The 27,566-nt window shown below is 28.9% G+C and overlaps 3 protein-coding genes across 11 annotated transcripts in view; 2 read left to right on the top strand and 1 right to left on the bottom strand.

Annotated features, from left to right (window-relative positions):
- LOC122536121 (protein still life, isoforms C/SIF type 2) overlaps positions 1-7,342 on the top strand; it is a 33,644-nt gene extending 26,302 nt beyond the window's left edge. For 7 of the 9 annotated variants that reach the window (XM_043668215.1, XM_043668217.1, XM_043668216.1 and 4 more), the window contains 9 exons: positions 203-397; positions 2,908-3,016; positions 3,112-3,291; positions 3,387-3,505; positions 3,607-3,783; positions 3,961-4,148; positions 5,276-5,679; positions 5,899-6,120; positions 7,158-7,342. In XM_043668215.1, coding sequence (XP_043524150.1) covers positions 203-397; positions 2,908-3,016; positions 3,112-3,291; positions 3,387-3,505; positions 3,607-3,783; positions 3,961-4,148; positions 5,276-5,679; positions 5,899-6,120; positions 7,158-7,336 — 1,773 coding nt within the window. In that variant the 3' untranslated portion in view covers positions 7,337-7,342. The remainder of the gene's footprint in view (positions 1-202; positions 398-2,907; positions 3,017-3,111; positions 3,292-3,386; positions 3,506-3,606; positions 3,784-3,960; positions 4,149-5,275; positions 5,680-5,898; positions 6,121-7,157) is intronic. The other 2 variants (XM_043668219.1, XM_043668218.1) reach the window with 2 other exon arrangements.
- Positions 7,343-12,640: 5,298 nt separating this feature from the next.
- Positions 12,641-13,522, bottom strand: LOC122536118 (uncharacterized protein DDB_G0271670-like). Its single transcript, XM_043668206.1, has 2 exons — positions 13,290-13,522; positions 12,641-12,787 (listed from the first exon to the last, which is right to left on the bottom strand). The coding sequence occupies exons 1-2, from the start codon at positions 13,520-13,522 to the stop codon at positions 12,736-12,738; spliced, it is 285 nt and encodes a 94-aa protein (XP_043524141.1). The 3' UTR covers positions 12,641-12,735.
- A 2,624-nt stretch (positions 13,523-16,146) lies between these two features.
- On the top strand, positions 16,147-26,794 carry LOC122536117 (NPC intracellular cholesterol transporter 1 homolog 1b-like). Its single transcript, XM_043668205.1, has 20 exons — positions 16,147-16,432; positions 16,494-16,717; positions 16,893-17,023; positions 17,124-17,241; positions 18,006-18,198; positions 21,659-21,751; positions 22,651-22,868; positions 22,989-23,087; positions 23,155-23,357; positions 23,482-23,682; positions 23,810-24,014; positions 24,284-24,400; positions 24,485-24,665; positions 24,759-24,886; positions 24,967-25,221; positions 25,388-25,551; positions 25,639-25,754; positions 25,830-25,969; positions 26,108-26,304; positions 26,521-26,794. Exons 1-20 carry the CDS (start codon positions 16,213-16,215, stop codon positions 26,759-26,761), a joined length of 3,444 nt encoding a protein of 1,147 aa, XP_043524140.1. The 5' UTR covers positions 16,147-16,212; the 3' UTR covers positions 26,762-26,794.
- The last annotated feature ends 772 nt before the right edge of the window (positions 26,795-27,566 follow it).

Here is a 27,566-nt window from a genome sequence, read left to right as displayed (position 1 = left end):
TTTATCAAATATGAAATATCTACTTTGCAAAATATTATTGAGACGAAAATGATGTAAAAAAGAAGAATACTGTAAGATTCATATCGAACTTCAAACATGTTAAATCTTATGTGCCTAAAATATATATAATATGTGCTATTCTGTAAAATACTTTTATAACTGAAATATTACGTATATATATGTAAATGAAATGCTTTTTCAGAATTTAAATAATTTACTGGAGAACTATTTAGAACCCCTTAAACGTGAAACTTTCCTATCGAATGCAGAGATAAATGCATTGTTTGGGAACATACAAGAGATTGTTACATTTCAACGACAATTTCTACAAAATCTTGATCATGCGATCGAGATGGAAACTGATTTCAATAATTTTGACCATCCTAGTCAATTTAAGGTATGTAGTATTATGATTTTGTAATAAGAAAAATATGCCTTTTTTATGCAATTATTTTATCAAACATTTGTATGTACGATTATGTGTATATATATATATATATATATATATATATATATATATATATATATATATACGTACACAGATGTACAAGGTGGTCCATTTAAGTAAAATCGTCTAAATATCTTTCCGAATTACGATAATGCAAAATATATTTTTTATACAATGTGAATAGTATTAAAGGACCAATATCTGGCAAAAATACTTTTCCCAAGGCCATTTTTTTCAAAGTTTTCAAAGTCATCCATGTTTTCTTTATTACATCAGTTAGTCAGAAAGTACGCATTCTAACAACGTGACATTGAAATAACTTGGAAATGATCTCGATTTCCAAAATTTTACGTAAAATTTATGTTACGATTTATCGAAATCGCAGGTTTTAGTTAAGACTCCATGGTTTCAACTACATAACAATTTTAAAACTTCAAATTATCAGAAATTATTAGTATTGCTATACTAAACATATTTATTTACATTCAGTTTCTAATTGTCGCGAAACAGACAAAGTCTGTGATTTCGCAGATATGAATTTCACGTAAAACTTTAATTTTTAGAAATCGAGGTCATTTCTGAATATATTTTTCAATTCGCTACACGGTGCAATAAAAAAATATATATAGTATATTCGTTTAAATCTTACGTATGATTATTTCTGTAAGTATCAGAAGTATGAAAAAATATTTCAGATAAAACATTTTTTTTATTATATGATATCGTAGGAGACACGTTATAAATAATGTAATAATCGTTTGATCTTAGAATAATATTACTTAGATTCCTGTGAAGGGCTTAAATTTTTAAATGAGATCCTACGTTTTTTATTCTGCATATTTCTATAGCTGTTATAGAAACGTATTCAAAATATTACCTACACTTTTATTTTTCGTAGATTTTCGTTGAATTATTAATTTTGAAAATTTCCGTGCTGTCGGCATTAGCTTTATTCAATGTACACAAGAAAGTCATATGATATTTAGTCATAACAGTGAAACGCTGGTTAAACGAATGTTTTCAAAATAAATGGATCGATTACCCAATATCATTGCTATCTAGATCAAATTCACTGTTCAATTTCTTTAGTTTATCGCATTCTAGTTGGACTAACTAGTGTGTATGCAAATATAACAACTGAAAGGCTAAAAAGATAGAAAAGAAATTCCAACTTTGATTACAAAAATGTATTCCTAATAATGGGGGACATGTTGAAAAATACTTGTTTTATGTTACACTATTTTAAAATATATATGCAAAATCGGCTCTTTAGAGCCATCATAATGTACAAAGATCAGCCGAACGACATGTTTGAGGTGTAAAATAGGTAATAATATAGGCCGACACGGCGGCATAAACATTTTCAAAGTTTTCAATAGAAGTTTATGAAAAATTTGTAAGTGTACGTAGTGTTTTAAACACGGCTCGATATATAATATTTTTATAAGTAATATCGAGACATATTAATAAAAATTCTATTTAAAAATTTAAACGTGATTTTTACAGTATACTCCGATGTTATCTTAAGGTCAAACAATTATTATTATAATGTGCTTCCTTCGATATCGTATAACTTTCATTTAATACATTTTTTCATGATGGTCGTACGATACGATTTTACTTAAAACGGACATACTGTATAATTATAGCAAAAACAATAAACATCCATGACCTTGAAAATTCTCCAAAAAATGACTTTAAAGAAAAACTATTTGGTAATTGTGCATAGAAGAGTACGTCTCATTGATTTTGATGAAATTTAAATATATTGTCAGGATAAAAAATTGAAACTATTTTTTTCTATATACAATTATTCCAGAAAGTTTTTGTGTGCACAATAAAAAATTATCGACATTTTAAACTCCTATTAATTCTATGAAAATAAAAAATCGTACAATTTTAAAGTATCATTATAAAGAGAAAATTCCAATCTTTCTCAAGAATATAATGAATTTAGATAGAAATGTCCATATAAACGTGGAATTTGTGAAATTTTTGAAAAAATGTTTTTTCCTTTAATTTCTTTCAAAATGACGTAAAAACATCTTCAGGAAAACGAATGCAGCATTGCGAAAGCAGAAACTTCATGCTTTAAAATAAGTATCAAATCAATAGGCAATAGCAATTTAAAATAATTGATAATTAAAATAGTTTATAATTTTCCCGGTCGGCTTAGTATTTTCACATTCAATAAAAAATTATAGCAGTTTTTTACGAATGTCTCGTAAAGAAGAGAATATTTATAAAGTTCAAAATCTTCATCCAGACAACATATTTAAATTTTATCAAAATTAAATTTTATTTATTCAACTTTTACATACAGTCACCTTGGAAAGATATCTAAGTGGTCTTACTTAAATAATACTTAAGTTATGCGTACAAATACTTAATAATGGAAGTATTAATTATACAAGTGTTATATTCGTATTGTACAACGTGGATAATTTTTCTTTTCAAAGGGTGTCCTGTTTTCCATTGGAAGTGCCTTCTTATATTACGTAAATCATTTCAAGTTGTACAGTTCGTTTTGTGCTAGCCACTCAAAGGCGCAAAAAGTTTTACATCCAAGTAAGTGAAATTTCGAACGTTTTATTTAAAAAAATCTACCTATGCTTTATTAAGAATTGATTTAAAATATACTTTTCTTTATTTTCTTTCATTAGATGAAGGAAACCAAGCTTTACAAGAGTTCCTGCAAGCGCGTAATCCAAGACAGCAACACTCGTCGACTTTGGAATCATATTTAATAAAACCTATTCAACGAATATTGAAATATCCATTGTTGTTACAACAACTTCGAAACCTCACTGACGAACGAAGTGAAGAACACCAGCATTTGATTGGTAAATCAAAGAAAATCATTATATATGTTTATCTTTACATAAATACATATACATAATCATATTAAATTAATATCATCTGTTTATTACAATTACAGAAGCTTTAAAAGGTATGGAGAAAGTAGCAGAACACATAAACGAAATGCAAAGAATTCATGAAGAATACGGAGCTATTTTCGATCACTTATTCAGGCAACATCAAAAATCTTGTAAACAAGTATGTAAATTAAGATAAATATTTATAATATATTTATTTTCTGATATTACATTTAATATTTTGCATTTTATACGTATCTCATAACGATGACATTTTACCAGCCGATCGACTTAAGCCCGGGAGATCTTTTATATTATGGAGGAGTCGAATGGCTCAACATTTCCGACTTCCTTGGTAAAATCAAGAAAGGCTTGGAATTACATGCAATGTGTTTTGTCTTTAAATCAGCTGTTGTATTCTTATGTAAGGAAAGATTGAGACAAAAGAAGAAGCTTATGGTAAATTTTTTGGTTTCGTTTTCATCTTACAAAAAAGATATAAAAATTTATTACAGTTAAATATGTATATATGCATGTACATATATTTTACATGCACAGACACATAATAAGTTTATATTATATTATATTTATAAGTTTATATTTATATTTAATAAGTTTATATTATATTTTGATTAGGGGGTGTCCACCAAAGTAAATTCCAGCGAAGTAGAAATAATTCGCTATCAAGTATTGATTCCTGTAACGGAAGTACAAGTTAGAGCTAGTTCCGCCAAAGATATGGAATCTCATTTCCTGTGGGAATTGATTCACTTAAGAAGTCAATTACAGAGAAGATCGGAAAAAGTATACGTCCTTTCTAACAGGTATCGTCTAACGATAGTTCTTTTTGAATTAAAAGTTTTAAAACATACACGCTTTGTCTTGAACCACCGCATCATCAGACGAATTTACCTGCATTAATTTGTCGCTACACATCATTGTCAGGTATATTTTATATATGTATGTATATATAAAAGTATGACATATACTTTTCACTGTATATAACGTGTAATATATTGTATGTTACACTACCTAGAAAACATTTTTACATACAGTAGAGCTTTACCATGTATGAACCCTCATTATCCGAATATCTATTCTAATATCCAAAAGTTCTCTCGTCCGAATATTCCGAATATTTTTCTTATCCAAATAGACCTCAATAATCATGTGTCTGACATGTCTTTTTTATAGAACTTTAGAACTTTAGAATATAATTATAGAACTTTATTTTAAAATATGAGATACAATTTTAGTAAAAAGATAATGCTAATGAACATGCTAGAACATGTAAGAGGTTATTATTAATTCCTGAATTAGTCAAGATTTCATTTGTGATTATGAAGATGTAGATATAATTTTTCCATAAAATGAAGTAGCAATTGAAAATGATGAAAATGTATCTTCTTGGAATGTGCTAAAACATTCAGATTTATTCAAAAAATAATTTCGACGATTCGAAGCACAAAAGAAATATTTATATTATACAAAAAAAATTGTGCAGACAAAAAAATTATAGTATTCTTAAATATTGGAAACTGATTCCTAATCTCGCTCAATATTATCCGAAAGTTAGCCAGCCAGTTTTGTCTCCCTCTTAGTTCGGATATGAGAAGCTCTATCTATAACAAACAAATATATTCTATTTGTTTCTTTTGATATTATGTCATGTTTAATGACAAATAACAATGACATTTACATATATACATTATGGTATGTATGTATGTATATGTATACATATGTATTTATATTTGTATTTATATTAATATAATAGTTACATACATTTCTATGAAAAGTATACTAGATGAATTTACTAGATGAACCAATAACTTCCTTTGAAATGGAAAAATATGAAGTAGCAAACAGTTTATAACGATTTCTAGAGCGATTAGGAACGAAATAATGTGTAACGCGTGTAAAATTTATATATTACGTTTATGTATTTCTTCAGCACAACAGAATTCAGAAATGCATTTTTGAGGACGATACGTCAAATTATTCGGGAATCGGTTCGAAATATGAATATACCATCAACGAAACAGAACTTGAGTCAATCATCGATTACTATTTCACCACGAATGTCGACCGGACATGTTGAAAAATTTGAGAAGCAGTCAGCAAACCAAGTACAAAACGGCAGTAATAGTAGCACCACAACTACCGGTACGCTATCAAAAAAAACGGCTAAGCCACAATTGTTGCCAACTTCCCATAACATAAAGCGAAAATATAGTCAATCGAAACAAGCAACGGAGCACGAAAGCTCCGAAGATAAAGATACCGAGGAGCCAGCAAGTGTAATTAATCAGCAACAGACATTTCGCTCCCGAAGCAAAACTATAAGCGATACATCCGGTAAGATTGTTATACCATTGTTTTATCATATCAATATACGAACTTTGTTTTAGACACTTCTATTCAATTATATAAAGTATTTAAATATTTAAAAGAAAGAAAAAAGATAAACAAATTTCTTAATTTTTGTAATTTTTTAATTCTTAACGTTTGTTCAACAATTGATTAATTGATTAATCTCTCTCTTATATTCTAAGAGATATTATTTTAAATGAATAGGAGAGATAAAAGTCGAAATGGATTCAGGAACAAAATCCGAAGGAGAAGAAGATTCCCAAGCTTTTTTAGGTGAGAAGAAGGCAAATTTGGGCCGTACACCGAATCATTTGACTTTGAGCACCACTTCAACCATTTCAGCAGGAAGTACAGGTAGTCAGGCGAGACTGATCCAGTCTTCTCATCAACCGGAAAATTATCAGCCAATCGCAGTCAAGGAACTTGGTAAGAAGTTCAATATTATCTCGAATAAGAATTCTTATTAATCTTAAGCGAAACTTTTACATTATTATATATGGTTACATTATATGATTTATTGCATTATATATTTATATGTATATGTACTATTTTATAGTAAATATGCATTTTAATGATTTTTCCGAATTTTGCATATTGATATAATTTTTCTCTTAAACGCTTTATTATGTCACTAAAATGGCGAATCGGGAAAGATTGCAAAAATAATGTATTTTTATTATTTTTTAAACTGTAAAATACAATAAGTTCTTATAACTTTGAGAGAAGACATTGGTCTCCGACTGGGATAGTTCTTATAGGTAGAGTAATCTTAGTAAACGGATTGCCTAGTGCCTGACAAATAAAATGAAAACTAAAAAATTTGTTTTTGGGAAAGTTAAATCTAGAAGCGTGGGCAGGAGAGAGACTTATTTTCAATCTTCACCTCATAAAACATAATTAAACCTATCCTAGTTCTGGATAAAATATTAAAGTAGGATAGATTAACTTACATTTTATGGAATGGGAATGTCTTTAGATTTTTAACTTTCCCGAAAGCAATATTTATGCATAACTCTTTAAGGCATAATTATGTTGACATAATTATTTTGAGGCATAAGTTATGCAACTTATGTGTAAACGGTATATTTATATATCAACTGAAAAGAATATTATGTTTTCATTTATTTTTACTTAAGAAAAAAGAAATATTTGATTAGATGCTGAATCGTATTTTAAGCTTAGACCTTGATAAGCAGTTGTTTGACAGGCAATTGCTCTAATCACTGAACTATTCTATGCGTTAACATATTATATTTTCCGTTTTTTATATTAAATGATAAAAATACATTATTAACTTCTTTCGACTGATTTTTTCTTCTAGTAAAATAAAAAAAACGTTTAAGCATTTAAAAATTATATCAAAATAGTATAATGTACTTTAGTACATATATGTACAAAATGTATATTTACCTAGTTTATTTATTACATTGTTTTATATTTGCATTGCATATTATCTGTTGAAGGTTCACCAATTTGGAAACCACGAGAATTACCTTCGCTAGGAGAATCTACGACGTTACCACGTAAGGGTAAGTCGGCCAGTGAGTTTGGGGATATAAACTCATCTCATAGCGCCTCCCGAAAGTCTCTAATAGAAATCAATAATTGTGCTCAACAATCTAATTGTAATAACCATATTTAAATTAAATAGATGTTAACTGATTGATGAACTATCGAGTTAAGTTTAAAAACCGTGCAACAAAATAAACCAAACAACTATTCAATTAACGCGTAAACAGTAAAAATTAGTATTCGCTTGCCGCCCACGCGGAATGCTTTAACGCTAAACGTTACCCTCCTTGCACATCTCCTTCTCGTTTCGTCTTCCAAACGTACTATGCGTTATTAAACGTCGTTGGTGCTACTCCTCTGTACAACGAACGATATTCAATTGTTTAACAGGAGAGAATCTTATCTGAACTTTGCTTTTAGCGAGAAATAAACAGCCCTGCGTAACAGACAGAGAACAATCTCAATATACGTATGTGCATCTTACATGCATTTGGATAATAATTCCAAAGGAAATCATACTCGAAATCTTTCTTTCGTTCTTTCGTCAACTATTTTTCGATCTTTTATTTATATAGTATTAGATAGACGTACGATATTGCTATACCATTTTATTATTGTAACCGAAATCAAACACAAACTGTACTAAAAAAGTATACAAATATCATACAAGTATAGAAATATGTACATACATACATACATACATACATACACATACTACAAAGATATACATACAACGTCGTACAACTAAAAATAATAGCAGAAAGTAAATCAATCTAACGAATTTCATAAGATTTTATCTATTATTATTGCAACTACATTACCGTCACTGTTACTATTATTGCTGCTATTATAATTACAATTACGATTATAACAACAACAATTACTACTGCTATTGCTGCTGTTACTGTTGCTATCACTACTATTACTTCTACTACTACTACTGCTTCTACCACTGTTACTTCTACTACTACTACTACTACTACTACTACTTCTTCTACCACTACAACTACTACTATTGCTGCTACTACTACTACTACTACTACTACTACTACTACTACTACTACTACTACTACTACTACTACTTCTACTGCTACTACCTGTATTAACTACTAACTGCTACTGCTATTGCCGCAATTGCTACTGCTACTACTTCTGCAATTACAGCTCTTGTTGCTGCTGCTACTGGTCCTCCTGCTGCTGTTACTGCTGTTGTTGCTGCTACTACTAGAACAAATATATACTATGCTACAAATATATACTATTATTTAAACTTATAATTTTTTAAAAATGATTGAATAAATATCAACAATTGATTTTTACTCGATTAGCATCAATGTAACTATTTTCGTGTTTTTTCTGCGTGGACGGCAATGCGATATAACGTAATAAACTCTGTATATAATGTAATATTGATGCGATCAATATTGTCGTCATCGTCATCATCATCATCATCATTATCATCATCATCACCATCATTACCACCACTATCACCACTATCATCGTCATCGTCATCATCCTCATCACCATTATCATCATTAATATTAATATTATTATTATTATTACTACTATTGTTATTATTATTGTTATCATCATCATCATCATCATATTATTATTGTTATCGTCGTTCTACATTCAGCGCTGTCATCATTATCTTCAATATAATTATGATCAATATATCATTATATTTTTATTAATATTTTTGTTATGATTATTATGTTTACTATTTAGTTAATTTTGTTGTAACTATTGCAACTAATTTGTTTTTATTATTTTAAATCGTTATAAATTATGATATATCATTGTCAGTATCATCATCATATTACTGTTTACTTTATTATTATTACTGTTGCTGTAACTACTGTTACTATTAGTGTTATTATAATATATTTATCTTCATTGTATTCATTGTTGACGATACATTATTGTTATGGTCAACGAACAAAAGGCATAATATCTACTTAAAATGTCTACAGAAAAAAAGAGAGTAAATTTTAGTGATCAAGTATATATGGACATATATATATGGATTTCAATAAAACGTATAATTATTGTGTGTACATATGTATGTTACGTGTGTATGTATGTACACACGTTTGTGTATGTGTCTTTATATATATATATAATTGTACTTATAGAGTATATATACATTCGTATACATGCATATGTGTATACATATGTACATATACGTATCGCATTGAAGAAGACGGTTTTCCACATTTTTGTTATTCACATGTTTTAATCATTTTTTGCACTCGAGTATTCTTTTCGTTATAGGAAATTTTATTTTTAATGTTACTTAAACTACAACTGGTGATTAGGATATTCGAGGCTAAAAATGTAAGGAATGTGAACTTGTAGATTTGTTGGATTTTGGACTTCTAAGTTTGCACAAATCGCGAAATGTTCATTATTAACATAACAAATGACAACAAGAACAGTGCGCGCAATGATATTGTATTGATCTCTAAAATAACTTAAAATGTATGCATCATTAAAAGGAATACGATTTGCAAACAATAAAACAAATATTTACGTGGAATACCGTCGAAACACTTATACATGTATAAATATTACGAAAATTAATAATATTTGACGTATAACACAATGTTAGTGAATATTAATATAAGTTAACACAATATCGAGTGATTACTACTTGTAAATTAGAAAACAGAAAGTATATCTATATCTACATCTATATAGATATATGCAGAATATTTATCTTGCTAGTTGACTCAAAAGGAAAATCGCCGCAGTTATAACGCAGCGCCGTGCCGGTATATGTAATCTGTCGTATTCAATAATACCAATATCCACAATATGTTAGCGCAGAGGCGGTTATATGTTGTATATATGTAAAATGAAAACGAAAGTAAGTGATCCGCGATATGATTGACGGCATTTTAAGTCAACTAACAGAAAAATCATATATGCATACGTGCATATACGTATATATATGCATACATACATACGTACGTACGTACATACAAATACACACACACACGCGCGCGCGCGCGCGCGCGTATATGCATGCATACATGACACATACAAATATACACATAATCATACGTACCTAAGTATACACAAGCACACATAGATACACATACATACATACATACATACATACATATATATATATATATATATATATATATATATGTTGCATGCATTCATACACACATATATACATACGTACATGCATATATGTGTACACGTGTGTATACGTATATGTGTATATGCGTGTATATATGGTGTATACGTACACACGTGTCTGTGTATATGTATACATACATGTATGTGTATGTATATGTATGTGCGTGCGTGAACGTATGTGCGTTCATAGGTGGGTGTGGTAGTGTGTGTGTGTGTGTGTGTGTGTGTATAAAATATACGTATACAGGATGGTTGTTCATAAATTTAAGAATATCTATATCAAACGAAGTGAATCATATATAAACACTTAATAGTTATATCTATACATTTTATCAAGCATCCTATTATACTCTTCATTTCTTTTTTTTTCTTTTTCTTGAAAAAAGAAAAACGTTACCGTGAAGCACACTAATAACGACAGAGGTAAAATAAAACATTTGGAAATTAGGACGAATCTCTAAATCTTTGAACAGTATTTGGAATCATCCTATATATATATGTACGTGTACACATATTATTTATATGAATGGCACGCATATATGAATACATGACCGAAATATATTTTCTTTCAAATACTTTAAAAATAGTATGATTAGTGAATCGATTGTGTCGAACAAAATTATTACTAGAATTACTATGCTACTTGTTGAATCAAACAATACAACGTAATATACGTAATATGTACGTAATAATTTTATTTCACTTCATTTTATTTTATTTTATTTCACGCTAATTTTATAAATAATAATGTCGTTTAATTTTTTGTGTTTTAAAATGTGAATTTGCAACAAATTAACTAATGGTAACGCTTCCCGAACAAATTATTCTTTATATTCTTGCAATTCTTTTCTTCGCTAAAATGCCATCATATTCATTAGCGGTTCTCACGTTCGACACTATTGATTTGAATATAAATTTTTGTAAAAAAATTTCAAATTTTCAGTTATCCGATATATTTGACCCAACGAACTGAGCATATAGAAAAAACGGAACAATCATGTACTGAGATATACTTTGCGCGACATTCATTTAAAAGAGAATGAGAAAAGAGCACATAAGAAATTTAAATTTGATGAAGCTGGTTGTCCTATTTGATCGATAATTATTTAATTATTAAATAATTTTCACCTGTTGCATACAATATGTTTATCGTGCAGCAATCATTTGCAATGAAAAAAAAAAAAAAAATGGAATGAAATGGATTGGAATGAAATTGAATTTCGTTTTGAATCCTTTTCGCACGCATTTATATTTGCGAATTTATTTTTATTTCTATAAAAATCAAGAATCGCGTCATCTGTTAATTTCGTAAAGTTACGTTATAAATAATAGGTCACCACGCTGTTGATAATCTTCAATAAAAAGTGTATCAGTGTGTGTGTGTGTGCATGTGATGGTAATGCATCTTGTTTGTTTTATCATTTCATATCGCATTTCGTGGATACTAAAGTCAAAACATTTGTTAAAATCTAATTTATAAATTTATTTAAACATCTTTCTATATTCGTTGCTCAAAATTAAAACGATTTTGTAAACAAATGAAAATTTTAAAATTTGATTACGAATTTGAATCAAAAACTATTCTCAAGTTTATTCTCTAAGATATGATTTTCCTCGAGTCAAAACACCAACAATCAAAATGAACTATTACCGATTAAAATGTATAAAAATCGATTGAAAGAATCCTGAGAAGAGGGGGCAGTATAAATACTATATACAACTACTATTATTAACAGTTACTAAAATTTGAAAATTTGTATCAAACATTTACGAAAAATCATGATTGAAATTTGTCTTTTATGCTTCATTTTCGACGCTTCAGGTTTGCGTATGTACATTTGAGACATGTAAGAATAACAATTCACAAGAGCAATAAAAGAATGAACCGTGTATCATTCAGTACTATAATAAAAAAGTAAACAAAATGAAATTAAATACAACAAATTATAGGAAACGGAAAACGAAGGAAAAAAATCGGTAAACACAGAATAAAATAAGAATACAGACTGAAATTACAAAAGAACGATAGATTTATTTTTTACACCTACTTATAGAAACTTATCTAAAAGTTTGATCGTAGCTGTGCGATAAAATTCTTTATACTTCCTATATTATTATTATAGTATGAAACCACGTGCTCTTTTTTTTTCTCATTCAATGTCTATACATACGTACATACATCGCAACATATGCACACACTTACATAATAATCGCATAGTCGCACACGTGCGCATATACACACAATACGTATATACATAATAAGTTATTGATTAATATTTCTTGACAGAAAAAGAATAACAAGATATCTTATTGATTATTATAGATATAATGCGTGCGAACTTAAAGATCTGCAAATTTTCCGTTACGCAAGTTGTTGCATTATTTACTATTGCTGCTGCTACTATTACTACTACTACTACTACTACTACTGCTACTACTACTACTACTACAACTACTACTACTACGACTACGACTACGACTATGACTACTACTACTACTACTACTACTACTACTATTACTACTACTACTACTGCTACTACTGCTTCTACTGCTACTACTACTACTATTACTACTATTGCTACTATTACTACTACTACTACTACTACTACTATTACTGCTTCTACTACCTCCACTACCACTACTATTACTGCTTCTACTACCTCTACTACCACTACTATTACTGCTTCTACTACCTCTACTACTTCTATTATTACTATTGCTACTATTACTTTTACTGACTACTGCTACTATTATTGCTATTACTACTACTACCACTACTACTACTACTACTACTACTACTACTAATACTACTAGTGCTATTACTACTACTACTGCTACTAATACTACTAGTGCTATTACTACTACTACTGCTACTAATACTACTACTACCACTACTACTATTACTACTACTACTGCTGCTACTACTACCGCACCTGCTGTTACTGTTACTTCCATTACTGCTACTTCTTTCCTTACTACTATTGTTGCTACTTTCCTTACTACTACTACTATTACTACTACTACTACTGTTACTACTACTACTACTACTATTACTACTACTACTACTGCTACTACCACTACTACTATTACTACTACTACTACTACTACTACTACTACTACTACTACTACTACTACTACTACTACTACTACTACTACTAAACAACATAACAAAATATGTAACAACACACAAATTTTATTGTATAAAATTTATCAAGATGCGTCTCCGAACAAAAATTGGTATTTCCCTTTTTCTAATCTACATGACGTACCATTTGTCCTTCACAATATGATTTCTTCGTCCTGTTATAGCTCATTTGTCATCAGTGTAAGATATTTTAAGAATTAAAATATGTTAAAGTACTTGATTAGTTCAATGTTGGATTTTACTTTCTCAAAATATCATATCGATTTATCGAATCATTTTTATGATATCCTTTATTAATGAAATATGAGAGTTTGGAAAATTTGAAACATTCAGTATTATATTTAAATCATTATATTTCGCTTACATTCATATTTATACGACAATCAATGGTAACCTTAGATTAACTAGTTTTTTGTTTCAACAGAGAGAAAATTGAAATTTATTGTAATCTTGTTAAATAAGAAATATCGATAAAAAAAAAGTATCGTTAATGTTGCTAATAATAAGAATAAATTGAAAAATAGGAGAGCGATGAAACGGGAAAATAATCAGGTTTAATGTATCTTGTAAAAACTTGGGCTTATGAGAATTTTGTGCGCAATAATAGATTCTAAAAATGTTAAGAGAATGACAAAATTTCTAAAGATTTAATAAACATATAATGCAAACGGCGAGAAAGATGGTAAATGGTGGGAACACTTATAGCTCGGAGACGTATCTTGGTATGTAGTTGGCCTAGTAACAAGTTTCATATTTTTCGCCTCACTCGCAGTAAATCGTCAAATAGTTATCATTTATTATATAATATTATTGATATTATCCACAAATTTTATTGAAATAAACTTTATCGATACCGTTGAATATAATGTACTTAAATTATGACGATGACAATTTAAATATTATTACGGGCATCGAGAATACAGAACGGAAAGAAAATAACAAAAAATAATAAAAAAAAGGAAAGGAAAAAATGAAAAGGAAGTAAATATATGAATAAAAGAAAAATAGAGACGGGAAACGTGGATGCATAGTGCATGTATGATCGTATATGGAGAAATGAGAGAAGGGTGTTAGATAAAATGAGAGGAAAAGAAAACAGAAATAAATAAGCAACACCTTTTGAGTTATGAATCCGAACATTTTAAATAATCGATGAAATTAATATTGTATAATTACATAAGCGAAAGTATAAGAGATATAAACATGAATATGAATAGAAATACAGATGTGAATGTGAATAGAAATATAAATATGAATATGAATATGAATATGAATATGAACATGAATATGAACATGAATATGAACATGAACATGAACATGAACATGAACATGAACATGAATATGAATATGAATATGAATATGGATATGAATACGGATATGAATACGGATATGAATACGAGTACGAGTACGAGTACGAATACGAATACGAATACGAATACGAACATGAACATGAACATGAATATGAATATGAATATGAATATGAATATGAATATGAATATGAATATAAATATAAACACGAACACGAATATAAATATGAATATAAATATGAATATGAATATGAATACAAATATAAAATATATTATTATAAAAATATATTATTATAAATTGGAACAGGGTGGGCTGATCGTGTTAAAATAAAACAAATATAGAATACAACAATAATTTAACGAGTTTTTCTACTTATATTATTTTCCTCTCAATAACATATATGCACTCCTATGTGAAACAGAAATTAAAAATCTTACACGTATAAATATGCAAATGCGAACAATTGTTTTGTGTAATTAGTAATAATGAACATTATATGATTATAATAATTCATGTATTTATTGTTACTGTTCCTCGGTTATTTTGAAATGTTCGAAAATGATCCATTTGTACGATCATTAAATCATTAAAATATGATTATTCAGTATCAAGGTTGCTAATCCTTTCTATATACCATTCTATATACCTTCCTCTATACCATTCATCATTTTCAAACTATACTCTTTTACTCTTTTTTTATACTCCTTTTTTTAAAATTCTGATTGCATTGATAATGATCATTGCTTATGATTTTTAACATAACAGTGTAAAATAACACTGATGATTCGATGTAGAGACTCGGTGACTCGATAATTTCACGTATACATATATATAATACTATAATAATACAATTTTATCATTTATCAAAATGAAATATCGATAAAACACAGGTGTGCATAGCTTAGATAAACTAATAATCTGATCATCAGTCATTTGTCAAATCATAAACCCTTTTCTGATAAATTTATCGTTTCCATTACTATTTACAAAGCTCTTGAGTCAATTATAATGGTTCATTTTCCTCGAAAAATCGTTGTATTCACCACAGTCGTACGACCACAGTCAACCACACGATAAGATTTTTAATAATCAATTTCACTTCAGAACAAAAAGTCAGTATTAATTTGGAATACTCCAGGTTGATTCCTTCAATCAGTAACAGAACGAATGGTTCATAGGTATAATCATTCGTTAAATAATGAAGTCTTGTCGAGTGTATAATATATATAATGTAATGTAGCGTATAGTGTATAATATATTCAAAGTGTATAGTAACTAAACATAAATAGGAAAAAAAAAAGAAGAAAATTAAGAAGCATCAAGGAAGAAAGAAATTAAACTGTGTCAAATTTTCATCGAACGAAATCTGAAAATTGTGTTTGAGTTTCGAAATTATTTGCAATATGATCCGGAGCAGAATATTTATTTCATTATTATTGTATTGTATGTTACAATTAACGCAATGCACGGAAAAATACCATTGTGTGTGGTACGGTGATTGTGGCCTATCGGATAAAGGTTTGCACCGTACGTGCGTATCAAATGATCCTCCGAAGCCAATCAATAACACAATAGCTGAAAAACATCTTCGTGAAAAATGTCCACAGTATTTCCAAAACATAGGTATAGTTTCATTTTTGTTACAACTTTAATTTGTCCTTTATTTTACGTGCAAACGTTTCAGATTCAAATGTTTCACCGGAATTATGTTGCGATCCTGATAATATTGAAACATTGGTTACGCAACTATCCATGGCCGAAAGTATTTTTGGCCGATGTCCCACATGTATAAAAAATGCATATAAATTATTGTGCGATTTAAGCTGCAGTCCTGAACAAAGTAAATTTCTAAATGTTACAAAAACAAATGAAAATTCAGAAGGCAAAAAATACGTTACAGAGATAGAAGTAAGTGAATCAGTCGCATTTTATTTCATTTTATTTATTAAATAATATAATTTAATATAATTTTATTATTTCATTAAATAATATAATAAATCTCAAAAAATTCCTTCCATTTACATTTTAATAAAGACATTACATCATATATTATATCTATTATATTCATGTCCAATTCTTTTAGATTTCGGTTGCAGAAGAATACATGAATGAAACATATAATTCTTGTAAGAATGTCGTTTATCCAGCATCTGGAAATTTAGCTATGGATTTGGCTTGTGGAGTTCATGGTGCTAGTAGATGCACTCCAAAATTGTAAGCGATTGTAAAATGTAAACCAGCTTATCGTAGCTCCGTACGAAACAATAATTGAATATTTACGTATACAAGAATTTAAAAGAATATATAATTATAGATGGTACGAGTATCAAGGTGATCCGGATATGAATGATTTTATAAGTTTTCGAATGATTTTTAACACGGATAGACCGCGTTGGAACGAATCTACAAAAACATGTGACGAAATGTATGATGTAAGTCTAATCCAAAGATAAATATTTATACTTACGTATAGTATGTCTCCATTTTAATGAGTATGTCTCACCCAAGTATATTACTACCTTGATTTATGTTATTATTATTATTATTATTTGCAGTGAGAAATGTTTAAATGGAAATTAAACGCGTTAAGGACTTATGAGGGTCAACTTTAATTTTTCAAACGGAATCCTATATTTCTTTATGCATTAATCAGTGCAGCTTTTTATTCTCTTAAAAAAAAGAAATATAAACCTACATATTATACCTATGTTCGGAAAACTATTAGTTTAGGAAATATTTTAACTTCGATTAACTCTCTTTGTAAGATTTATCGAGGAAAGACAGAATATCCTTATGTTCACACTGTCCTTACCTTTCATGCATAAATTTTATAAAAATGGAAGTATCTCCTAATTACTCATAAAATATTTCCTAAACTACTCATTTTTCGACATACACGAGTTCATACTTTTTCTATAGAGCGTAAAACGTTGCTTCGATTGTTGCATAAGAAAATATAGGAATTTATTCAAAAAATCAGAGTTTGATTCTTCATGAATTCTTGACTCGTCCAATAAACAAAGGAACTAACGACATCAGTATGTACACTCTTTGAAATCATTTAAACATTCCTCACCACGAATAACAATAAACGAATAACAACATAAATAATATGGTGAGATATTTTTATTTTGTGATTATAAACTAAGTATTATAACTACAAAAAATTATTTGGATCGCTTGTTTCTTTTAATAGGGTTTAACAGCGTGTAGTTGCGTTGATTGCCCATCATCCTGTCCTCTTGTCAAATTAAATGAAGACAATGACGATTTCATTCTTTTTGGACGCAATGGCTATGCAGTCGTAACAGCAATTGTTGTTGTTTTAATTACCTTGGCAATTACATGTACATGTGTTGCATATAATTTAAAGAGAAGATCCCGCTCAGGTATTTATAATTGTTAATATTATATTTATATATACATGTATTTATTTAATATACATACAGTGAAGAGCACAATTGAACACATGATGATAAAGAATTATCAATACTTCAAATTGTTACAAAAGAAAATCATACAACGATCTACTTAGTATCACATTAAAGAGTAAACCTTTTACTTTGATTGTCCTACGTTCGTTCCTTTCGAAAATGTTCATCAATCATGTAACGGATGAATTATATAGTAAAAGTAAGAGTACTTTTTTTTTTATATGGGGGTTTAGCGTCGCATCGACTACGAGGTCTTTAGCGACGTGTGTACTTTTGTTCTCGAAAATTGTAAAGATTCAAACATCTTTGAAAAAGTTGAAAATTTTTTCATGACTTGATTCTCCATAATGTTGAAAATTAAAATTTTTTCTTTACTTTTTAAACCTTGCTGTACGATTTGTTGTTGTTTTATTGAATTTAGAACATTAAAGTAACGAAATTTTTCAAATTTTTCTCGTTTAATCGTAATGTTCGAATAAATGATAACAAAAAATCGTGCAGCAAATTTCAAAAGATTGTTGTAGAGTCAATCTTCAAGTTTATAATAGACTTAATCATAAATAAAATTTTTTAGTGTTTTTATATTTTTATACGTATGGATTTGTACAATTAAAAAAAAAACACATTTTCATTTGCTACATGATGTTAAAATGTCTTGGGAAAAACGAATTCAGAATAGAAGCTTTAAAATACGACGAGTATATTATTATTATGATTTTTTTGTTTTTACGGAGTTGTAACAGTTTGAAGTATCGACAATATTTCATTTAAATTAATTGCTGTGCAAAACTGACTCTATGAAAACAGTTTGTATCTATGAGAATGATAATGGTAATGTGGTAATAAAATTTTTTTGAGAAAGCTAAAACATCCTACAAAACACCACATATTTTGCTTGTTCTCCATATAAATATTCAGTGAAATATTATTTATGTTAAAATTCTGTATGTTCAATTTTGCTTTATTATTGTATATAGATATCCAATAGCAGAAGCTTCCAGTTTTGAAAAAGTTTAATATGAGATGTTTAAAAGACATTATTACTATCAACTATATTACTGCTAGATAACTTTACTATCTTAAATCTTCTATTTTTTAAAATCTTAAAAATTTTACATTTATCTTTATTTTAATTTAAAACATCTTACATTGTCTTATTGATAATCGTTTTGTAAACATTTATTTACAACTAAGGAGAGGTCACAGCTGTTGGGTCGTCGATTTAAATAAAATTTGGTCTGTCGATTCTGAAGCAAAAATAATTGGCTATGTTTGAGCATTTCCGTCAATACTCATTTTTTACAGAAATATTTAATATTTTAATCTTCTATCGCAGGTATATATATATTTCTTTTCTTAAATTTGTAGATGATGTAGCGAAGCTACAGTGTAATGGATTGATACCTGAAAGTTTTAGAGTTTGAATCTTCTTCCCACCGAAGAACTTTTTTGTATTTTCTCTATTTTTCTTTTAGTTTTCTTTTTTTTTACGTAGAATACTGTGTTTTACATTTTTATAATGTCCGTAATTATATCGCCATAAATTTATTACAATTTTATAATGTCCCATAATAATGCCAAAAGAAAAAATGCCATAGAAATTTCACAAAACAATAATGAACTCTCACGTAGGGAAGACACTATCAAAATTCATTCATTCATTGATACTCAGTTATCTGCACTAGTTTTCAATGCAATGGTTAAATATTTCTGGTACGCAACAAAATTAATATCTCATAGATCCATATTTTTCAATGTGAACCAAAGTTTGCTTTCCAAACGATGTAAGAAACGCAGTGTTTCTGTAATAATATGGCATTTATAAAAAAATGCCCTTCATGCTGCTAGGTATAGTTACTTATGCTTTTCATGTTTTTATGACGCTTATCATCCTAGACATTGTAATATTTGAAGGGGTTGAAAGTAACTATATGGTATCTAGATTTATGTACAATTATGTACAATTGGTACAAGGATGGAAGAAAGATGTAGGATTTGGGTAAGGTGAGGAAAAAGATTGTGATGCGTTTCGTCTCAGAGTTGCTGCCCTAGACTCCTCATTCAGTGGGGCTGATGTCAGCGACCCCTTATCTCAGACGCTGTTGTTATAACTCTACTCGTTAGGCTGGGCGGTCGATCACCCATCTTGCGGTGTTCCGCACTCTGTTTGCTTAATAACATCGAAGATCGCTAGACTTGGACGCTAGGCGCACAACCACTTGCAGGTTGTACGAGTCGATGTTCGAAACTCATACTCGAGGGACTATAGGCTACATATTCTTTCGTAAAATATTAGTTATTAAAAACTGTAATGTTCGACGTTGTATTTTATATTGAAATTTTTTGTGATATTTTAAATAAATTAATAATTAGGGATACTATAAAAATGTAAAACACAGTACTCTACATAAAAAAACAAGAAAACCAAAAGAAAAAAAAAAGAAAACAAAAGTAGAGATAATACAAAAATATTCTTTCATGGGAAGATTCAAAACCCTGAAACCTCTGGGTATGAATCCACTACACTATCAGATTCGCTACTGTATTACTACTTGCAAACTTAAGAAAAGAAGTATATCAGTGGTGGAAGATTAAAACATTAAATATCTCTGTAAATAATGAGTATTGACGGAAATGCTTGGACCTAGACAAATTATATTTGCTTTAGAATCGACAGACCAAATTTTATTTAAATCGACGACCTAACAGCTGTGACCTCTCCTGTAAGATACAATCAGTAAGACATAGTAATGTCTTGCATGCTGAATAAAATTGAGAAAATTATTTATAAAATGGCTATGTTTTTCATACTTTTTACACTTGGACAATTCTATAATTGGGCAATTTTTACGATTCTCAAACCAGCTGGTAAATATCGCAAACTAGATTCTGATTGGACATTATACAAATATAAAATTTATAAAACTCTTTTCAATTTTTAGATTTTAATTTCTACAATATTGCAATAACTTGAAAATTGTAAGGTATAAATATATAAAATCATTACAATATACATAGATATTGATATTTACGTATATAGGATGTTCCGCTTAAATCAAATAACTAAATAACTATTATTTCTATTACTATTAAATATATTAATATATATTATAAATATATTAATTGTACCTGACAAAACAAAGTGATTTACATTCTTCTAATTTAAACTTTCAAAATCACTTGAAGATATTTATATGGTCAAAACAGATTTAATGTCAACGCTATAAGATGTTAATATACTAAAAATTTCAATAACTTTGAAAATATTATTAGATGCTTGCCGTAACAGTTAATCCATCTTAATTATTTTTTCTTATCTCAACTACTATTAATAGTAGCAAAAATAATTATGATGTTTAAGTTAAGCAAAATACTCCATATCTATTAGTAGTATAAGAATATTAAGTTATTATAGATAGAATATTTGACAATAAAGACAAGGAAAAGAGGATTTATTGTAAAAAATATCACGAGATATTTCACGTGGCTTTCACTGCCTGGGGCAAAGGTTCGTTTTTCTAATTATTTCATATTATATTTACTATATAAATATATATAAATATATAAATACAATATGTCAGTATATTAATCAAATTCTATATTAATTATGAATATTGATCACATAATAAATTTAATTCCGTATTATTATTAATGATAAATCATGATTAATATAGAATAATTTGATTAATATACAAATATAGATACATTATATAGAGGGTACCAAAATTATGTCACGATCAGCATAACATGAGTCTACATCTTTGAACCAGTTAGGATATGCCAAAGAAAATTGTTGTAAAATTGATCTTGATCTTGAAATTAAAGATCAAATTTTTTTTACGTACTTGTTGTATATTATTGTGTGTTGTATTGTTGTATTGTTGTTGTATATTGTATGTATATATATTGTTTTTTTTTATGTATATTACATATTGTTTTTCTTTTTGTATATTCTATTCATTATGAAAATCAAATTTGTTACAGAAATCATCGGTCGTAAATAATCCATTCTCTTGAAAAATGTTCTTAAAACTTCATTAGTTTTTGCGTGGTATTTGTTACATATTTATATTTCATAATTGGATATAAAATAAATAGCGCGATGGAAGAGTCAATAGTTCTTTGACAACTGAAACATCTAACATAAAATATTCTAAATACGATACAGCACTCAATAATTTAATGATCTTAAAATATTCAAAAATTGCTTACTGTATGAAAAAATCAAATGATTAATATTACGCTATGGTGCTCGTGATATATAATTTTGATATACTTACATACATCTTACGAATTCATCTCTTGTACGCAATAAATAATTATTCTATCGATGTATTGTATTTCGTATTTATATATATATGTGTTATATATGTATATAATATATAACAGTACGCATACGTTTAACAGCATTCGCAAAGCATCCAGTCATCGTATTATTCACCTTTTTATATGTGATATCGGGATTAAGTTACGGAATAACGTACCTTTCTGTCACAAGTAATCCGACTGAAATTTGGGCAGCACCTACTAGTAGAGCTAGACTTGAAAAAGATTACTTCGATTCTCATTTTCAACCGTTCTACAGAACCGAGCAGATTTACATCAAACCCATAGGCATCGATAAGGTAAAACTGTTCGACTCTTTCTTTTCTCTATCATATGTCCATCCATTTTTACTAAATTTAAATGAACACAGTAGACATATAAGCATATAGAGCGTAACGTGTGTTTCAAATTATATTTAGGTATTCCACAACACAACCAATGGTCATTTTGAATTCGGTCCTGTATTTAACAAAGAATTTTTACTCGCCGTGTACGATCTCCAAAATAATATACTACAAGTAAATATATAATCAAAGTACAAAAAGTTAGTCGGTAGAAGAAAAAGGTTAATTTTAAAATTTTCAGCTTGGACAAGAAGATAGAGAAGGTTTAGAACATATCTGCTATGCTCCTGTTCAAAATGATTTTACCGGGCCAATCACTTTGGACCTTTGCACAGTACAAAGCGTATGGGGATATTTTCAAAATGATCTCGACACTTTTAATAAAACACATTTAGTAGATTCGTACGAGATAAATTATTTGGATCATTTATACAAGTGTGCGCAGTAAGTAGTTATATATTATTTACGCATATTCTATCTGTGAGATGGATTATTTATATACTGTTATTTTATGATTGTATACCGTTATTTTTATTATCGATTTCTCTTGCCGATGTCTTTTCTGAAGAAATGCGTATAATCCCGAATGTCTGGCACCGTACAAAGGACCAGTTTTACCCGCATTAGCTTATGGTGGATTTCTTCGTGAAGGTGAATTCAATTACGACGCGGAAGATTATATCAAATCGACCGGATTAATTTTATCGTTCCTCGTGAAAAACTCGCTGAACGAAACTGTGCTTCAATCAGTTCGCAAATGGGAGCAACGGTAAATTAACATATAATATATAATATAAAATATTTTATATTAATATATAATATAAAATTGACTCGCAAAGTTAACGAAATTGACATTGTCCTGCCGAAATTTCAAATTTTTCGATTCAATTTCTTAGATTTCTTGACTTTATGAAAAAATGGAATGACAATGAGAGACCGGAATATATGGATGTTGCATATACTACGGAGAAATCGATTGAAGATGAATTAGAGCGATCGTCGAAATCAGAGGCAATAACAGTAATCATCAGTTACGTGCTGATGTTCTTTTACGTAGCTTTCGCTTTAAACGAAATGAAATGTTCCATCAAAAAATATTTTGTAAGTTTTTCTTTTTTATATATTTTACACATATTTTATATATTTTTATATATTTTACATATAGTATGCATATAGATACCACATTTTCCATTCACTTTCTCGTTCATTCCTTTTGTTTTCATTTGCTCTTCATTTACAAACGTATATTTATTAACCGTTAAGTTACAATTTACATTAGTAAATTAATATTTGATTTTCATATTAGTAGCAATTTCTTTTGTTAATTTCAATATTCCCTACCACTATCAATCAAATAATTGTTCTTGTAGGCAAACAGCAAAATAATATTAAGTATCGGTGGAATTATTATCGTAATAGCATCAGTAGCGTGTTCCCTTGGTATATTTGGCTATGTCGGAGTACCTACAACACTACTCACGATCGAGGTAAATGGATATAAAAGAAATCATAAATAACAGATTAATCGCCTATAAATTTCACGCACAATACATAAACGTGTATATAAACAGGTAATTCCATTTCTGGTACTGGCCATAGGCGTAGATAATATTTTTATTTTGATTAATACGCATCAAAGAAACCCAAAACGTAGCGAGGAATCGATACCTGATCATATTGGGAGAATTTTAGCAGAAGTTGGACCGTCAATGTTTCTCACTAGTATGTCCGAGTGCTTCTGCTTTTTGATCGGTTAGTACCGACAGTTTCAACGTATATCACTTATCTTTTATTGAACATCTTAACTATCATTCTGTCCTACATACCAAACGTTTTTATTTCCAGGAACGTTATCGAAAATGCCTGCCGTAAATACTTTCGCCCTTTATGCGTCTGTATCCATCTTAATCAACTTTTTCTTGCAAATAACTGCATTTATTAGCCTTTTATCGTTAAATCAGCAACGATTCGAGGTAAATAATATCCATATACATATAGTATATACTTATATACAATTGTTACAAAACTGATTTTTATCTCTGCAATATTTTAGAACAATTTTCTAGATGTATTATGCTGCATAAAAACAAAAAAGGAAAATTTTACAACCAAGGAAACGAGTCTCGTACATACGATTTTCAAACGTTTTTACACACCTTATCTTATGAAAACACCAATCAGAATAATTGTATTAATCGCATTCTTCGTTATGCTAGTTATGCACATCGTAATATTACCAGATATTACTATTGGATTGGATCAAAAGCTTTCGATGCCTATAGATTCTTATGTTTTGAAATATTTTGAGGTAACATCTTTATTGTATTTTTATATAAGGTTGTATGATAATATCGTTTTTATATTAAAATATACTATATATCGATACAATTGCAATTTAGTAATAATAATAATAACGATGATAAAAATGATGTTAGTGATCTTATTCGTCGCAACGCGATCATTAATTTTTTTAGTTTATGGAGGACCTTTTATCAATGGGTCCACCTGTTTATTTTGTGGTAACTCCTGGACTCGATTATAGTAATAAAACAATACAAAATGTAATTTGTGGTAGTCAGGGATGTAACAGTGATTCTCTGTACACACAAATTTATTCAGCAGCTAAACAACCGGCTATGTTCGTATAGTATTAAAATTTTATCAAAACTAATTTTACCAAAAACATTAATAATAAGGCTATTATTAATTAATTATTCAAATGTAGATCGTATTTATCGAAAGCAGCTTCATCTTGGATGGACGATTACATAGATTGGTCAAAGATATCCGGCTGCTGTAAATATTTTCAAGCTAATCAATCATTTTGCCCACATACGAACTGTAATTATCACTAATTTTCACATTTTTACTAACCAATTACTACTTTTAGTTACTCAATCCACATTTCTGTTATAGTTATGTGTCCTTCTTGTGACATTCATATTGATGAGGATCATCGACCAGAAACAAACAGTTTCCGAAAATATATATCGTACTTTCTACAAGATATTCCGGATCCAACCTGCGCGAAATCTGGTCGAGCTGCATATCTTGATGTAAAAAATTATTTCTGTATTTCTTCCATATTTTTTCCCTTTGATTTTTTTTTTTCGTATTCTTCTAAACGTTTACTTACCAAACATCGCCAAAGACAAGCTTTCAACATTCTGACATTGTTATCTGCATATTTACAGGCATTAAATTATTACACAGACGAACATGAATTAACGGATGTCAAGGACAGTTATTTTATGGGATATCATACCCCGTTAAAAAAATTATCTGATTGGTACGAATCTTTAAAATCTGCCAGAATTATCGCAGATAATATTACAACTATGATAAATAATAAAAGTCTAACTGACGAGAAGATAACTGTATTTCCGTATAGGTATTTCATCTTTTTTATTATCTTCAATTCAAACGCACAACGTTCTCACAATCACAATTAGATTTCATGTATGTATTCTTAAATAAGTATCACACTCATACCATTATGCCATTTTTATCATCACAGTGCTGTATTATATTCTGTATATCTATATGTATGTAAATATATTTACTTTATAATATTTATACAAAAGATGTAACATATTATTTCTTACAGCATATTTTATGTTTATTACGAGCAGTATCTTACAATCTGGAAGGAAACATTATTCTCATTGGGTTTGTCCCTTTGTGTGATCTTCTTAGTGACCCTGATCTTAACAGGATTATCGTTATTTTCGGCAATAATAGTAGCATTGACAGTATGGATGATTATCGTAAATATAGGTGGCCTCATGTATTGGTGGAATATTGAATTAAACGCAGTCTCTCTCGTCAATTTAGTAGTGGTATGGTAACAAAACAGCATACAATTACATACTAATAACAAATCACATATATATATATTATAACAATACTTACATATATAACATATATATATATATATTTATTTATTTATGTGAATAATATTTCATTTCATTCATATATATTTTATACATAAATATAAATATATATATACAGGGTATTTCGTAACTTGTAGGACCCACTTTGGGAGCTGATTGTACGTCTAAAAATAATGAAAAAAAGTCATATAAATATATGTCCTATCTGTTTTCGTTTATGAGATATAATAAATTTTATAAACAGAGCAAACTCTCTGTCCGGCCTCTATTTCCATAGACCGCAATAGTTCGTACGCAAGATTTCGCAAATACTTACTTGATATCTTTCGTTTTTTGTACTTGGTTCCTGCAAATGTGTGAACGTGAAGAGAGTTTCGTATCTACCATACTTTTCACTGATGAAGCTAGTTTTACCAGGGATGGTATATTCAATTTTCATAATAATCATAATTGGGATGAAGAAAATGTTATTGTGCATTCAAGACATCAACACCAGTTTAGCTTAAACGTATGGGCAGGAATAATTGATAAATTTTTAATTGGACCTTTTTTTCTTGATGGGAAAATAACAGGCACAAAGTACGTTGATTTTTTGAGCACGCGTTTACACAAAATATTAGAGGAAGTTCCAGTCGATAGATTAGACTTCGTATGCGGTTTATGCATGATGAAGCTTCGCCGCATTTTAGCCGAGTGGCTAGGCAATTTTTAAATCAACACTTTGCAAATAAATGGATTGGTCGTGGAGGTCCTATTGCAT

The sequence above is a fragment of the Frieseomelitta varia genome, unplaced genomic scaffold (assembly GCF_011392965.1).
Source record: "Frieseomelitta varia isolate USP_RPSP 00005682 unplaced genomic scaffold, Fvar_1.2 scaffold_80, whole genome shotgun sequence".
NCBI classification, from domain to species: domain Eukaryota; kingdom Metazoa; phylum Arthropoda; class Insecta; order Hymenoptera; family Apidae; genus Frieseomelitta; species Frieseomelitta varia.
The sequence above is the reverse complement of the archived record's forward strand: the minus strand, read 5'-3'. Positions and strand labels throughout refer to the sequence as shown.

Excerpts from the sequence above, each read along its gene's own strand:
- LOC122536118 (XM_043668206.1), bottom strand. The coding sequence starts at position 13,522 with ATGTTGTTTAGTAGTAGTAGTAGTAGTAGTAGTAGTAGTAGTAGTAGT. Across the intron at positions 12,788-13,289 it reads GGAAGTAACAGTAACAGCAG|CAGTAGTAGTAGTAGTAGTA; the intron begins GTGCGGTAGTAG and ends TAGTAGTAGTAG.
- LOC122536117 (XM_043668205.1), top strand. The coding sequence starts at position 16,213 with ATGATCCGGAGCAGAATATTTATTTCATTATTATTGTATTGTATGTTA. Across the intron at positions 16,433-16,493 it reads ACAGTATTTCCAAAACATAG|ATTCAAATGTTTCACCGGAA; the intron begins GTATAGTTTCAT and ends CAAACGTTTCAG. Across the intron at positions 24,015-24,283 it reads GTTCCATCAAAAAATATTTT|GCAAACAGCAAAATAATATT; the intron begins GTAAGTTTTTCT and ends TTGTTCTTGTAG.